The 16,057-nt window shown below is 31.6% G+C and overlaps 1 protein-coding gene across 1 annotated transcript in view; it reads right to left on the bottom strand.

The window, feature by feature from the left end:
* Positions 1-2,568: 2,568 nt before the first annotated feature.
* Positions 2,569-16,057, bottom strand: part of LOC106470612 (cytochrome b-c1 complex subunit 2, mitochondrial-like) — a 21,639-nt gene continuing 8,150 nt past the window's right edge. Inside the window, exons 4-12 of the mRNA XM_013931176.2 lie at positions 15,032-15,096; positions 14,447-14,503; positions 12,225-12,349; positions 11,832-11,929; positions 10,433-10,589; positions 7,321-7,384; positions 6,900-7,038; positions 4,220-4,300; positions 2,569-2,679 (exon numbers count right to left, since the gene is read on the bottom strand). Of these exons, the coding sequence (XP_013786630.1) occupies positions 2,602-2,679; positions 4,220-4,300; positions 6,900-7,038; positions 7,321-7,384; positions 10,433-10,589; positions 11,832-11,929; positions 12,225-12,349; positions 14,447-14,503; positions 15,032-15,096 (864 nt within the window). The 3' untranslated portion in view covers positions 2,569-2,601. The remainder of the gene's footprint in view (positions 2,680-4,219; positions 4,301-6,899; positions 7,039-7,320; positions 7,385-10,432; positions 10,590-11,831; positions 11,930-12,224; positions 12,350-14,446; positions 14,504-15,031; positions 15,097-16,057) is intronic.

The following is a 16,057-nucleotide window of genomic DNA, read 5'->3' as shown; positions in this document are numbered from 1 at the left end:
ATGATGTGTTATATATATAGTTTGGTTTTTGAGTTTACTTACTGATTAATTATATTATATTACAAGTTACAGCTTTTACAGTCAGTAAGATTTGTTGTTAGAACAGTAAAAGCTGTAACTTGTAATATGATGTGTTATATATATAGTTTGGTTTTTGAGTTTACTTACTGATTAACACATCATATTACAAGTTACAGCTTTTACTGTTCTAACAACAAGTCTTACTGACAGTAAAAGCTGTAACTTGTAATATAATATAATTAATCAGTAAGTAAACTCAAAAACCAAACTATATATAGTATGTTTACTACCATTTCAGACACCAGCTGGAAGCTGCTTTCTTTATGGCACAAGAAAACCATGCTGATGTCCTGCAGGATATGGGCATTCAGACATTGGTCCAAGGGAAGCTGACCAACCATGATGACCTTGAGAAGGTCATAAGTGGCATCACATCTCAGGATATATCAAATGTAAGTTTCTTGCATTTCACAAATGAGTAAAAATGAAATTAAATCTTTTTTTTTACGTACTTGGCTTCTGCACACATTAATTGTCATGGGTTTGCTATACATTGTCTAATTGTTGAACATCTAATCTGTGCAAAGTTGTTTAATGCAACTCTCTAAGTGGTTCACGTGCAACTTTGACCCAGGGTTAAAAGGAACTGTTAATTCTACTCGATGATAACTGCTGAATCTGGGCGTAGTATTATCAGTTGCAGGTACTTACTATGCTACCAACTACCAGCATTTATGACTCTGCCACTGGCTTATGTCTTATGAATATATATTAATAAACTTGGCACATCAAAGTGTAGTTTAAAATTAAAGTTTTAGTTTTAAAAGGAAATATCTAAAATAATTCTCAGTCTTGATAGCTGTGTCATGTGATGAGTCTGCACTTTGATTTCTCCCCTATAGGCCTTATAACTTCCTCGATAAAGCTTTCAAATATTCAACCAGAAACACATATAATACACGAAAGCAAGAATATCAACTTTGAGCCTCCTATCTCCTTGATTTGTTGAAATATCAATAAATTTGTCAAACCCACCATAGAAGCATCTTTCATCTCTCTCCAGCTTTCAAGACAATACGTCAACACATTTATAAAGACTGGAAAAAGCATACTGTTCACTACAAAAATTAAACTTTAGTTATTTCCTTTTGGTGACCATACATAAACAGTTGTTCTTACATCATTTGTCTGTAATCATTGTTGTTCAACTACAAGCAACTAATGAATTTATTTCAACCTAATTATAGCTTAGATAAAATACCAGTTAAACTACAGTAGTTTTAGAATGTTCTGTTCTACTGCCTTTTATATTTTTGTGTTCTAAAATGTATATTTCTAACAGACTTACTGAAAACAAGTGAGACCTAGCACAGTTACACTTGAAAGTGCAAGGATCATGCACTTTGCTCGTGGTGTTTATGACAGATGGCTCTCACTCTGATTTATTGGTTTTTTTTGGAGAAGACAGTTGTCTAAAGTACAAGTATTAAAACTATAAATTTAAAAGAAAACAGAGCTGAAAAAGTTACCAATTGATTTGTTTGCTTTTTGTTAAGCACAAAGTTACACAATGGGACGTTTGTGCTGTGCCCACCAAGGATATAAAAATTATGAAATATATCTTTAGTAAAAATACTTTATTAAAAGAATCAATTTTTTTTTGTGCACAATAAATTTATAAAGTTCACTAAAACTTGCCAAAGATACAATAAGTAAATTCAGAATTATAGTAAACATAACTACATTCATCTTCACGGATACAGTTGTCCGCTCAAGGGATTGAACTCTTACTGTTTGTCACGTAGCATACACTATATTCACCAATAATATTTAAACATTTTCACCACATCACTACACTTGGATAATACGTTACATGTAACCAAAGAACTGAGCTCCTGTGGAGTATAAAGTACTTATATACAAGTTATGTGTTAAGTTGTTCTTTACTTCACCACCTAAACCTTTATATAATTACATACAAGTGTTAAGTTGTTCTTTACTTCACAATCTAAACCTTTAAACACTTATATACAAGTTATGTGTTAAGTTGTTCTTTACTTCACCACCTAAACCTTTAAACACCTTACACAGGTATTTGAACAATGTGTAGCATTAACACTATTTATTCATTATTTTAAATTATTAAGCAGAAAACCTTCTTTTGTGTTGTCCAGGCTCAACGATGACAGGTGGAATCCCCCCCCCCCAAAAAAAAACTTGATGGTAAATGGCCAATGAAATTATACTACACATCTACCGTTCTTCCTTACCATATTCAAAATGTCAGTGATGAGAAAAATATATTACATTGTTTTCATGGAAGTATTCTCAACAACTTAGTATCTTTAATGAATAACCTTATTTCATTACAGTGGGTTATATAACAGTCTAGTAACAGGATGTCTACAGACTTTGGGTGATACAAAACAACAAACGGAAGTCAGCTACAAGAGTAAAATACAGGATTTAACGTTATTTTTATTAAATAAGATCCCCTACTAACAAATTTGTTATTAATTCAAACAATATTCCTATCTTTAGTTTACGTTCAATTAGTTATAAGATGACACAAGTAGCTTCTTACTTAGCATTCTTTAGATCCTGGTCGGTTACTTTCTTGACTGTACTACGCATCTCAGTCACGAGGGATTTTAATAACTGTTTGAAAAACAAGAGTACGATTTTTAAGGTGACATTAAACAATTCTCGACGTTTAAAGCTACAGATCTTCAAATACAATTTCAAAACTTCTGTACAAGTTTTTTTCTTAGCTGTGATACAGAGTTACTAACTTCGTGTATAACACTAGAAACCTTTTACAAAACTCTTTACGATAACGTGAATTGCTTGTAAGGTTGGTTACAGATCAAACTTTATGAATAATTTAAATATGATATGCATTTAGTTTATTATGAATATACAATACTTTACAGAATTAAGGAAAAAAAAACAAGACTACCGTAGATTTTACAAATACTTCATACATTACGACTATGGTTTCACCAGTAAAAGCACCACCAGGTACAATAGTATTTGGTATTGTTGTTCTTGCAATGCCTTTAAAAGCCTACTTCAAGTCAACATTTGGTTCATAACAATACTATGTGATGTAAAGATACAATAATATTACTTAAGTTTCTGTAGTACAAGTACATACGAGACAGTCACCATTATTAGGTTATGTTTGTTTTTAAATCTTGAAATATCACTGAAACATCACAAAAACTGGTATAATTTACTGTACTTGGTATATATTAAATAAGTTTTCAAGACATTTTATTTTGCTTTTTCAGTTGTATTACTCCATAAATCAGTTTGTTTGTTTTGAATTTCGCACAAAACTACACGAGGGCTATCTACGCTAGCCACCCCTAATTTTGAAGTGTAAGACTAGAGGGAAGGTAGCTAGTCATCACCACCCACCGTCAACTCTTGGGCTACTCTTTTACCGTCACGTTATAACGTCTTCACAGCTGAAAGGACGAGCATGTTTTGTAGGGTGGGGATTCGAACCCACGACCCTCAGAATGCGAGTCGAGCGCCCTAACCACCTGGCCATAAATCAGTTTACGAGAGCAACTCAGAGACAGAGTTTGTTCTGGTAATGAATGACATATTCGAAACCAATGTTTAAATTATGACATTATTAAAAGATTTTCTAGTGTCAGGACTTCAGCATTTGTGTTAATAAAAATCATTAACCCAGAAATGAAATTATGTCTGAAACACATCTTTTGAAACTAAACCATGAAAACTACTAAGTGTTTTAGAACACCAGACTGATTTGGTAAACTTAAAATTACTAATGAAATACAAACCACTAAATGACATATTGTTAAGTTACATGCCTGTAACCGTTGATCCGAAACCCAAGTTATGCTCTCGATCACTTTGTTCTTAGAAATTATGCAACAAGATATATATTATATAATATTAAAACAGACAGTATTCATCTCAATATATATATTACTTATAAAAGATGTAAACCTTTTAAAAATTATGTACAGATAAAAATGTTCAAAACTTCACGATGTCACTTGTGCCTGTAAAAAAAAAAAATGAGATAAAAGAATGGAAAGGATTAACAAAATATCACAAAATTTTCTTCATAGTTTTTAACACCCGTATAAGTATTAAAATTGTACTGTTTCTTAATATAGCATAAAATCATAAACAAAATGTGTGGTTGAAACCTTACCTTATCCATACAGCTGTGTTGTCCAGCCACAACGAAACCAAACAGACCACTGTCCGAGTAATTGACGTTTAAACTGGACACCTGTAACATTAAAAATTCGTAGCATTTCTTTGTTTATAAACACAAAACTTGTTAGAGATACTGAAGATCCTGGGGGGGGGGGCACAAGTAACAAGTAGGATTACAATGTCTATAAAGATTTAAATGTCATAAAAATTTAATACTTGAGAACAAAATACAAGTTCTTAGGAAGCATACAAAGAAGGCTGTAGTGAGATAAACTAAACAATGAATAATTCAGATACTCGTTAAATGCTCAAATGAAGAAAAAAAATCTAATTCTTTTCAATGCAAGACAAAAAGCACAATGATAAAAAAAAAGTATCTGAAATAAACATTTGTTCCCATAAAGCTTTAATTATATGAACTTTTTTCTTCTTCTTTATATTATTTGTTTACCCCAATCTCTGCGATTGCAAAATGCATATGATGAACGGTCACAAACGTCATATAATTTGGTGCTATAAATTACCTTAATTTATACAATGAACAACAGCTTATGAATCACGAACCCTCAAATAAAAATCTTCAATATTTCATTAATTAATAAACAATATGACGTATAATACACTAGATATATTTTTATAAGCACTATTGATTTTAATTTATGATATAAAATAATACTGCACTATTTCTTGAGAACTTTCCACTTGCACTTATAACTTTTACCATGAACATATACGCCTGGTTTTTACAGAAGTCCACCTAAAGAAATCAGAGTCAAAGTTCAGTAAGTCTTTACTGTCATTGTCTAAACTAATCCTGATAAGGCTGTCTATTAAAATCATAAATAATATTCAACATTAAACTGGTACACAATCAAAAACATTTTATTTAGGCCTATCTATGGCCTTCAAAAAGTTGACGACTCTACATGTTTCGATGTTACAATGTCTTATAAGGTTGTCTATTGTCTAAACTAATCCCGATAAGGTTGTCCATTGTCTAAACTAATCCCGATAAGGTTGTCCATTGTCTAAACTAATCCCGATAAGGTTATCCAATGTCTAAACTCATCCCGATAAAGTTGTCCATTGTCTAAACTAATCCCGATAAGGTTGTCCATTGTCTAAACTAATCCCGAAAAGGTTGTCCATTGTCTAAACTAATCCCGATAAGGTTGTCCATTGTCTAAACTAATCCCAATAAGGTTGTCCATTGTCTAAACTAATCCCAATAAGGTTGTCCATTGTCTAAACTAATTCCGATAAGGTTGTCTATGCTGGAAGTGCTCAGTTTATTCATTGCTTGTTTACCTTAAAGTTTTCAAGTGTAATTTAACCTTGATTCAACTTGCAGTTCATTTTCAAGATATGTTTAAACTCTTTCCAATAATTAAACCTCACTCAAATATATAACAAAATGAAAAGTACGACTTTATTTGAGTATAGAAAAAGCATCAACCACAAAATGACGTATACGATTTAAGGGTATTGGAAAATGTACATATAATAAATGATTGAAGGTTAATATAAATTATTTATTGAAAACTGGCCACGTTAACAGGATTAGGGAATATTTTGCCTATTAGAATAAGATATATTCTACTTCTACAACCAAAACAAAAACTTAGCATGTTGGTTGAGACAGTCTACACTTAGTGATTTTAGAAATAAGATTAATACTTATCAATTAAAGAAAAAATATATAACTCTTGGACCCTTCTGTTTTTGTGTTTGGTAAGAACCTTTTCCTTTAGTTGTGAATGAATTAATCACTTATGCTTTGATACAAAACATAGCTTTTACTTTGCTGGCATATCTCTGTCACAGATGTTTGAATTTAAGTATACTTGACATCTGTGGTGCATCAGGTGTAACATTAAATTGTAGCTGATTGACAGACAAAGTTCTTGACGAGGATTTATAAATGTTGGGAAGGTTTCACTGACTAAGTTCTCTACGGCAGCTGAACAGAAACTAATGGTAGACAGTATAAAACACTGACTGTAAACGTTTAGTTTACTCCTTCCCACTTATGTGAATTTCTGAATTTTAAGCTAAGAAATGACAATTGGTTTACGTTTTTCAGACTTGATTGCTGTTTTTTGTTAACAATTACTAAACTTAGTTTAGGAGAAACCATAGAAGGATCACACAGGAAATGATAATATAGCTTCACACGATCAGTGATAATAAAAACTCGTTAGACGTAACTATAACATCTAATGGCTTCGATTAGTTCTTACACCATGGAAATGACATTTATGCAATACACATAAGCAGGATGAAATTAATAAGAACTCATGGAAGTTATATGACTTTTACTTTTGTTAGAGACAAAATACAGCATTTGGCAATTGGTTTTCCATCAACAGTTACTACCAGTAAAATTTGAACATCAATGATTCATTCACATCATAGTTAAAACATTACATCTGTTAACCGTACAAATAAAACATTTTGGTAAAGCCAAGAGAAGCGTCCGAGTACCCACAACCTGTTTCTTAAGCTTTGAGACAAATAAATATATCTCAAGTTACACTAAAAACACTTTGAAAGTTAAAATTAAAACCTAGAGTAATAATCATTGTATCATAATGAAGAGGTAGAGCCATTGACTCCATCAAAGAAATTAATTAAAAACAAACATATTATACGAGAGACATGAGACTACCTACACCAAATGGTTCATTTGTAGCTTTAGCTCCTGCACTGCTGAGCTTTGAGTGCAGTCCCTCACTGTATTTTATAGTTGGTCCCACTCCAAGGATCCTCTGGAGCATGGCTAAACATAACATCTCTTTCAGATTTGTCAGACTAGAAATAACCAAATATTTCATGTTTTAAGTACTGCCTTAATTATCAAGGTTTGTGTAACAAGACACACAGGAAGACAGGCCTCATAGGATTTTTGCATCAAAGTAAAATCTTTTCAAAACACAGGGAATTAGAATCACAAACATAACTAGCATTTATTTCTATGATACGTACCTAACAAATCTTTGCAATTTCTTAAATATAAAATACAATTTCAATCAAAATAAAACAAAAAATAGCAGGTCTTTAGTATAATGGACACACGAGAAAAAAACTATTTACCTTGCACCTTCGGCTACAACTGCAGCATAGCTGATGGGACCCGCCGACTCCACACGAACTTCCCCTGTAAGTAATTCAGGAAAACGATGTATCTTATGATATAGAATGGTCTTTACACTTGAGACAATTTCTGAAAGTCTTCGTAAATTAGGTTAGATACAATATCCTAAAGAAGTACTTCTAAACGATCACACATGAAAAAAATAAAAACAATTTTCAAGCACAATCTCAGAAAATCAATAACAATGGTGCAACTTAAATTTAAAATGGCTCATAATATGAGTATTACACACAAAGAAACTGACAGATGGCTTTTCTTTTTAAATCATAATTAATGAGGTCATAGCAGTATAAAACCTAGTTAACAGAAAAACAAAACACGAACTTTCTGTTTCCAACAGTGGACAATAAACCATGTTGTAGGTCTTCTATAAAACCTAGTTAACAGAAAAAAAAAAACATGAACTTTCTGTTTCCAACAACGTAGTTCTTCTATAAAACCTAGTTAACAGAAAAACAAAGCATGAACTTTCTGTTTCCAACAACGTAGTTCTTCTATAAAACCTAGTTAACAGGAAAACAAAACATGAACTTTCTGTTTCCAACAACGTAGTTTTTCTATAAAACCTAGTTAACAGAAAAACAAAACACAAACTTTGTTTCCAACAACGTAGTTCTTCTACTATAAAAATACTAAATTATTTCACACATTCAGCCAGTTGTTTTTTTATTTGCATATCAAAGATTTCTTAAGTTATTATGATGTTAATGAGGGAGCAGCATGGCTCAGTGACTTTGTGCTTTGGTCTCATAGTCAGATGGCTGGAAATTCAAGGCTAGCTCACATTGTGCTGTTGTGTCCTTAAGCAAGACATTTTAACCCAGTTGTGTCAGTCTATTCAGCCGTATGATGTGTTCCAGTTGTTAGCTGGCGGTTAACCTGCAATAAACTAGCATCCTGTTCAGTAGAGGGAGGGGGTGGGAGGTGCCACCATTCTCTTTTGCATGTACCACTTAAGCCGATGTTCAGCAAAGATCAGAAGTCTACACCACAGGTCTCAAAGCAAACAGTAAAGATCAGAAGTCTACACCACAGATGTCAAAGCAAACAGTAAAGATCAGAAGTCTACACCAAAGGTGTCAAAGCAAACAGTAAAGATCAGAAGTCTACACCACAGGTCTCAAAGCAAACAGTAAAGATCAGAAGTCTACACCACAGGTCTCAAAGCAAACAGTAAAGATCAGGTTAATGAATTGATGAATATTTATAACAGTAAAATAGTCAGGCCTTTGAAGTAGTTCGTGAGTCACGCAGATATGATAAACTATCTCCCATATTCTTCATCAGTACATTTCTTGTTCAGTTTTGATGATCATAAGTTAGAGTAAGTACCAGCAGTTCACTGAGAAACGTATACGTTAAGGAAAATATTAGTTCAAAAATTGAATCGTTATTTCAAGGCAGTGATTGGGAATTTTTAAGTGATCTCGTATACTAAGTTTAAACTTAAGTGTTCTGTATTAAACTTAGTAATATAAAGTGTTATTTTTCCCTTTTTAATACCAATGTTATTGATTTTACAGTAGCCTAATAACATTCAAATTGTTGAGTTAGATGTTAAAAACCATTTTTTCATATTGTTATAATATAATTTTTAACATTTACAAACTGAAGAGAATATTTACATTATAGGAATGAGCTTCTTCTATGTACAATAGATTCTGTAGCATAAGTGTTAATTATGACAACAAACATCACAGTTTTCACCTGCTCTAAATATGCACTGATTTATGAAGTAATTGCCTTTTGTTTTTTTAAACTTTCCAGAATTAATGATCCCTGAAATAGTTAGATATGGAAAGATGCATGCTTTAAAAAAATCTAATATTAAAGTATCTTTACTGTTTGCTTTGATACCTGTAGTGTAGACTTTTATATTAACATTCAGTTCAAAAGTCAGCAATATTCCTATATCTATATTAATCAAAATATCTGTTAATAAATGTGGTATACTAATTTACACACAGAAACAATACTTAGGTTATTCTTCAACGCGAAATCCAATGACATAAAGATGGCTGGTGAAGAAACAAATTCTATTCACATTTTCTTCCAGTTAAAAAAATGTTAACGTAACAGATAAACTTTCCATAATCTCATATTACAGGTCATATACAACAAAACCAAACACGTTTGTAATGAAGTACTTGGTCGAATCAATCGATCTTTTTATAGCACGTGTTATTAATCAATATGTGTAAGAACGTAATCTAGGAAGGCTGGGCAAACAACTTTACGTAAAATGAACTTAGCAGTTTATTATAAGTTGTCAATAATTATACAAGGTGGAGTATTATGTCAATATTTTGGGATAAATCAGTTTGTTAAAACCAATGACTTATAGAATACAAAAATACACGATTCATGCATTGCTTTTTTTTTGTAAACAAACCTCATGTTTTAATGCTGTTGATATTTTAACATGTATTTGTTTAGGAGCCGAGTTGCTTTACACAACTGTAGCCTAAGTCATGCTAATGATTCATGCATTGCTTTTTTTTGTAAACAAACCTCATGTTTTAATGCTGTTGATATTTTAACATGTATTTGTTTAGGAGCTGAGTTGCTTTATACAACTGTAGCCTAAGTCATGCTAATGATTCATGCATTGCTTTTTTTTGTAAACAAACCTCATGTTTTAATGCTGTTGATATTTTAACATGTATTTGTTTAGGAGCCGAGTTGCTTTACACAACTGTAGCCTAAGTCATGCTAATGATTGCGAGATATAAATTGGTGCCTACTGCAAGTACAGATGTTTCGTGTTCAGTAACGATTACTTCTTTTCTGTTCTGATCAACCCCCATTCGACCCCTGTGGAGTTACGTATGAATTACTGAATCACGTATCCACAGGAAAAACATTTAAAAAAATATAGCTGTTCGGATTTGAAACACGAGTATACAAATTACTGATTATATTTCTCGGTGTGAAGATCTGTCTATGAGCAAAAAAAAAATGCAAACTTTTGATGTCCGGATTAATAGTGTTCGTTGTATACAAACTGTACATGCATTTAATTATTTTAAATATTTCATAAACGAAACCTACCTCCTCCGTACTTTGATGAGCCCACATCAGTAGTTCCTTTCCCATTCTCAAAGTGAAACAAATTCTCCACTTGTTCAACAAACAAATCGTGATCCACACCTAAGCCTACTACTGTAGCTCTTCCTGTTGTAAATGTATCCTTTACATAGCTCTGAAGCTAGAAAGAAAAAAACAATCAAAACTCAAACCTTTTGCAGTATGTTTTCTAATGTTAACTACATATACATTTGACAGCTTCAAACATATCTTGGTTATGTTATGAACTGATCATGTCTTTGTTACATGATTAACTTATCCATGTCTTTGTCATGTCATGAACTGCTAAATGTTTCTGTCATGTCATGAACTGCTACACATGTTACATTATGAACTGTTACACATCTGTTACATTATGAACTGATCCATGTCTTTGTCATTTCATGAACTGCTACACATGTTACATTATGAACTGTCACACATCTGTTACATTATGAACTGTTACACATCTGTTACATTATGAACTGTCACACATCTGTTACATTATAAACTGTTACACATCTGTTACATTATGAACTGCTATACATATGTTACATTATGAACTGTCACACATATGTTACATTATGAACTGTTACACATCTGTTACATTATAAAAGCAGTTCATAATGTAACAGATGTGTAACAGTTCATAATGTAACATATGTATAGCAGTTCATAATGTAACAGATGTGTAACAGTTCATAATGTAACATATGTATAGCAGTTCATGATTTTTAGCATAGGACTGGTGCAAGATTAGGACATCATTTAAAATATGAAAATCTCAATCACGGTTATTTGTCAAAACAAAAATTCTTAAAAGCATCAAGGATGCCTACTGGAAGAAGGAATTTTGAGTTTACATAAAAATCTTGCCTTGGCTGTGTACCTTACAACATGATTTCAAACCACATAACTAAATCATATTTATTAGATTTAAATGATGTTTGCAGGGAAAATATTGTATTCATAATTTTTTCAAACTTAATTTTGGAAATAAAAAAGTATTAATGCAGATCGCTAGAAACTTGAAATAATTATGTCTTCAAGACCGAAAAACATCTGTTAAGTCTATTCTTAAGATGTGAAGGTACAGTTTTTTTTTGTTTTTTTTACTGGATCAGAAGGATCAGGCCCTAAAGTGATCTTCGTACTTGTGATTTGATCAGTTTGGATTGATTAACACACATGCAAAAACAATTTAAAATATTCTTTCTTTGTTATCAACAGAACAATGTAATCACTACAGAAAGAACATTTACAAACTGTTCAGAATGTACGTAAAAAAAACGAAAGTCTGAATTACTTTCTCTACATAAAAAGTAACGGCTGAAATTATGATTTCCGTTCCTAAAAAACTACGATGAAAATGACAAGTTCTTACCATTTCAGAATTGTGCTTTCCTATCATAAAATCGGGGGAGTATAAAGAATGACTCAAACCACCGATAAAAGCAGCATGGTGGAGAGCCTCCATCAACACTACCAGTAACAAAACAATAATTATTAATAAAGCACTTATACATCACTGCATTACTTCTAAATATTACCCGAACTTTAATAAAGTCACTAGTAGTTGTAAACAAGATTCTAACAGACTTAAAAGTTTCAAAGTTTTAAACAGTGAAGGAATAAGTTGTTTTAAAACAAACTTTTCTGCTACTATTAATGACTAATCTCCTAACATAATGATAAAACCAGAATAAAAATTTGACTATATTACGTCTCTTACGATATAAACACTAGAATTTGGAAGAAAACTTGCATTAAAACCTACCAGCTTGGGGTTGATCCTTAAAAAGAGCCAAATCTACTTTCATTCTCGGGGCAAAGTCTCCTAACTCCCACGGCTTGAATGCATGTTGAGAAGTAACTTCAGCTAGGTACTGTAGCCCTTTCTCACTAACGTAAATACGTTAAGATAATATATTATGTAAAAATGATATATATAACAGGACATATACAGAGGTTAACACTTTCTGGGCCAGGCAAACGGGTATAACTGATATCCGTTGACTTTTTCCTTCAAGCAGTGGAGATACTTATAACCAAACTGCACGAAACTTACGTCATGTCTAATAATAATATCTAGCTCCGTTAATAAAAAAGTAATAATAATATGACTGTTTTTTTTATGTTGTGGAATTAGAAAAATTTTGACACTGCTTTGGAAAGAACAAAAATGGAAAATATTTTCTTCCATCTTACAATTTCTATATGATTTAAATTTTTATTTTTCATCGGGAAGTTCCATTTTATACATTCAGTCAATTTCAGCTTGACCGATTTACCTTAAAATATTTCTTGTGAAACCATACATCACTTCTCAAAATACTTTACTCACTGTACACTGACATAAATAGTTTATAATGTGCTATATTCAGTGGTATTAAAACTTTGCCTGTAACGTTTTTCAAAGCCGTTTTCATTAGTAGTTGTTCAGACACTTTTAAGACCTCACACCACGTGATGTGAATAGAGGTCTGGAGTAATAAATTGTGAGACAGAAAAGGAAAGTCACGTGAGAAAGAGACTTTGTTAGTTGTATTTTCAGGAAATAGTTTCTTAGAGAATAAAAATCGGTGCTCTGGGATGGGCACAAAATTTTTAAATATATCAAAGTTTGTCGTTTACCAGTGAAACTCGTTGTAGCTGTGCAGAAAAAGAAATGTGCATATGAAATTTTTTCATTTCATTTTTTTTTAAATTACTCTGAGTAAATGTAATAAAATAACAAATTATAAATTCTAAAACATTTTTACTTAAATGTTTGTAATTTGATATGCAAGTGTGCACTCAACACTTGAAAGGTGCTCGCTGGTCTGGAAAGGATTAACAATGTTTCACGTGAACAAAAACGCAAATTGAGGAAGCAGGTCTGTAGGTAGTGCGAGACCTGGAACATCATTCTAATAAAGTGCAATCATCACTTGCATTAATTTTTACAAATATTAAAAAAAAAACGATATGTAGACTTAGACTTAATAAATCATTCAGAAGAACAACTTATGTTCCCCAAAGAAAAGGAATAAAATCCACTTAGCCTACGTCATTTTGGTACTATGCACTGCTAAGACTTACCAGAATTCTTTAATATTCCTTAGAAACTTAACACAAGTGTGCAGAGATAACAAGCTTATTTTATAAAATTTTGTGACGTAAAAATTTTATTCTGAAAGCAGGTATTCAGACTCTGCATACAAGAACCAATTATCCTAAAAGCACTCATATATATATATATATATATATATATACACAAGTACACTAATCATGACAAAGTCTAAGAAGAATTACACATTAAGTTATAAAGGTATCTTTCTATATTTATTACCACAAATATCAGTGTTATAGCTACCTTCATACCTTTATCTGGAAGTTAAGTAGGGAGAGAAAAGCTTTCACTATTTTTAACATTTCAAAACAAGGTCACAAACCTACAAGTGTTGCTACAACTTAAAACATTGTCTACGTTTATAAAACAAAATATATTATCACTAACGAAACATTGTCATAAATACCATCAAATAAAACAATGTGCTGTAGTAAAATAATAGGCACTCTGTTAACACAGTACTGATATAAAATAGTAGCCACTGTTAACACAGTACTGTTATAAAATAGTAGCCACTCTGTTAACACAGTACTGTTATAAAATAGTAGTCACTGTTAACACAGTACTGTTATAAAATAGTAGCCACTCTGTTAACACAGTACTGTTATAAAATAGTAGTCACTGTTAACACAGTACTGTTATAAAATAGTAGCCCACACTGTTAACACAGTACTGTTATAAAAGAGTAGCCACTGTTAACACAGTACTGTTATAAAATAGTAGCCACTCTGTTTTCATTGATAACACTAAGATTATTAAGGACAATTTTCTATTTACATGTATTTATTTTTAAGTCGTGTACAGTACGTTAATACAGAAGTAGCATAGCCTTAGGATCTAGAATATATTTTTTGTATCTTATCCTTAACAAAAATATGAACACTTACAGATTATCCCTGATGCAGTCCAAAGTGTACACCATATGTTCTCTTGAGGACGTAGAACTGTTTAAGTAAAAGAAATGAGAACTTTTAATATCTTATATAAATATTTATATAAGAAAACTTTAAGAAGTTTTGTATTTGAATACCATGCACACTGACAAATCAAGTCAGGCTTACAGTTGCAAAAGGCCAGTGCTAAACTGGACAAGCTAACAATATTTGAGTTTATAAGTTACTGGTTGGATATATTAACATGTTACGTCCCTGTACAAGTACATAAAAAATAACTGGATCTTAGCTATTGTCCTTGTACTCAGTAATTCTTGTGAACACTATAATTAAATAATTATTAGCAGCAAAGCTAAGCTCAAAATCTTTATCGAGTAGTGTCCAAATCAGCTTTAAGTTATTAACTAATCTTGTCATAAACAAGAGTTTAAATTTAATACCAACTGTTCACTTATGAAAAGTTACCTATCAACATAAGTGATTTTTAGGTCAGATGTGTCCTTTGGAAGAAAGACCACTACAACAGCTTATGTTTGAGAAATTGCCACTTATGGATGTTACAAATAATAAAACACTTACGCCAGGTTTCCACCCATCTGCTCTATGTTTCTTGTGATGCCAAAAATTGTTGAATTTTTTGTTGACTGAAAAAGGTAATGGAAAGAAATAAAGACATTATTAAAAAAAAACTTCTGTATATAGTCATATTTTAACTGGATACTTAATATTACTTGCATAAATAAAGGTAACGGAAAGAAATAAAGACATTATTAAAAAAAAACTTCTGTATATAGTCATATTTTAACTGGATACTTAATATTACTTGCATAAATAAAGGTAACGGAAAGAAATAAAGACATTATTAAAAAAAACTTCTGTATATAGTCATATTTTAACTGGATACTTAATATTACTTACATAAATAAAGGTAACGGAAAGAAATAAAGACATTATTAAAAAAAAGCTTCTGTATATAGTCATATTTTAACTGGATACTTAATATTACTTGCATAAATAAATTTCATATTTTGACTCAGAATTTATTTTTTCTTTTATTAACAATCCTTAGATATACCTTTGATATAATTATGTATGGTGTCAGAACCCTTGAGATAATCTTGGTTTCTGTAGCCTGTTATTGTTACAATTACACCTGTATATTTAACTTGACCAAATTCAGAACACTTTCCTGACCTGTGATCAAGATTCTAGATAACCCAGAACCCCAAGTATTTCATGCACAAATTTTCAAGCTTACATAATAAACATTGTTTCGATAACCCAGAACCCCAAGTATTTCATGCACAAATTTTCAAGCTTACATAATAAACACTGTTTCGTGTAAACAACAGTTGAGCTCATGCATGTCACGTAATTTCACATCTGTGCAAAGACTTTGATGACGTAACTATCAATATAACGAGAACTACTCGACTGACTTGCATATTCTTATCAGAGATGAAAGTGTCCCTTTCCTAAACATCCTGAAAATAATCAAAGCCAAGTAAGGGGGGGGGGGATCCGGCACCCAAAATCCTGCATTGTGATGCATTTTAGAACTTAAAATTCACTTAAACAAGTTACCCCATTTTTTTTACATCAATG

This window comes from Limulus polyphemus, unplaced genomic scaffold (assembly GCF_000517525.1).
Source record: "Limulus polyphemus unplaced genomic scaffold, Limulus_polyphemus-2.1.2 Scaffold4115, whole genome shotgun sequence".
NCBI classification, from domain to species: Eukaryota; Metazoa; Arthropoda; class Merostomata; order Xiphosura; family Limulidae; genus Limulus; species Limulus polyphemus.
The sequence above is the reverse complement of the archived record's forward strand: the minus strand, read 5'-3'. Positions and strand labels throughout refer to the sequence as shown.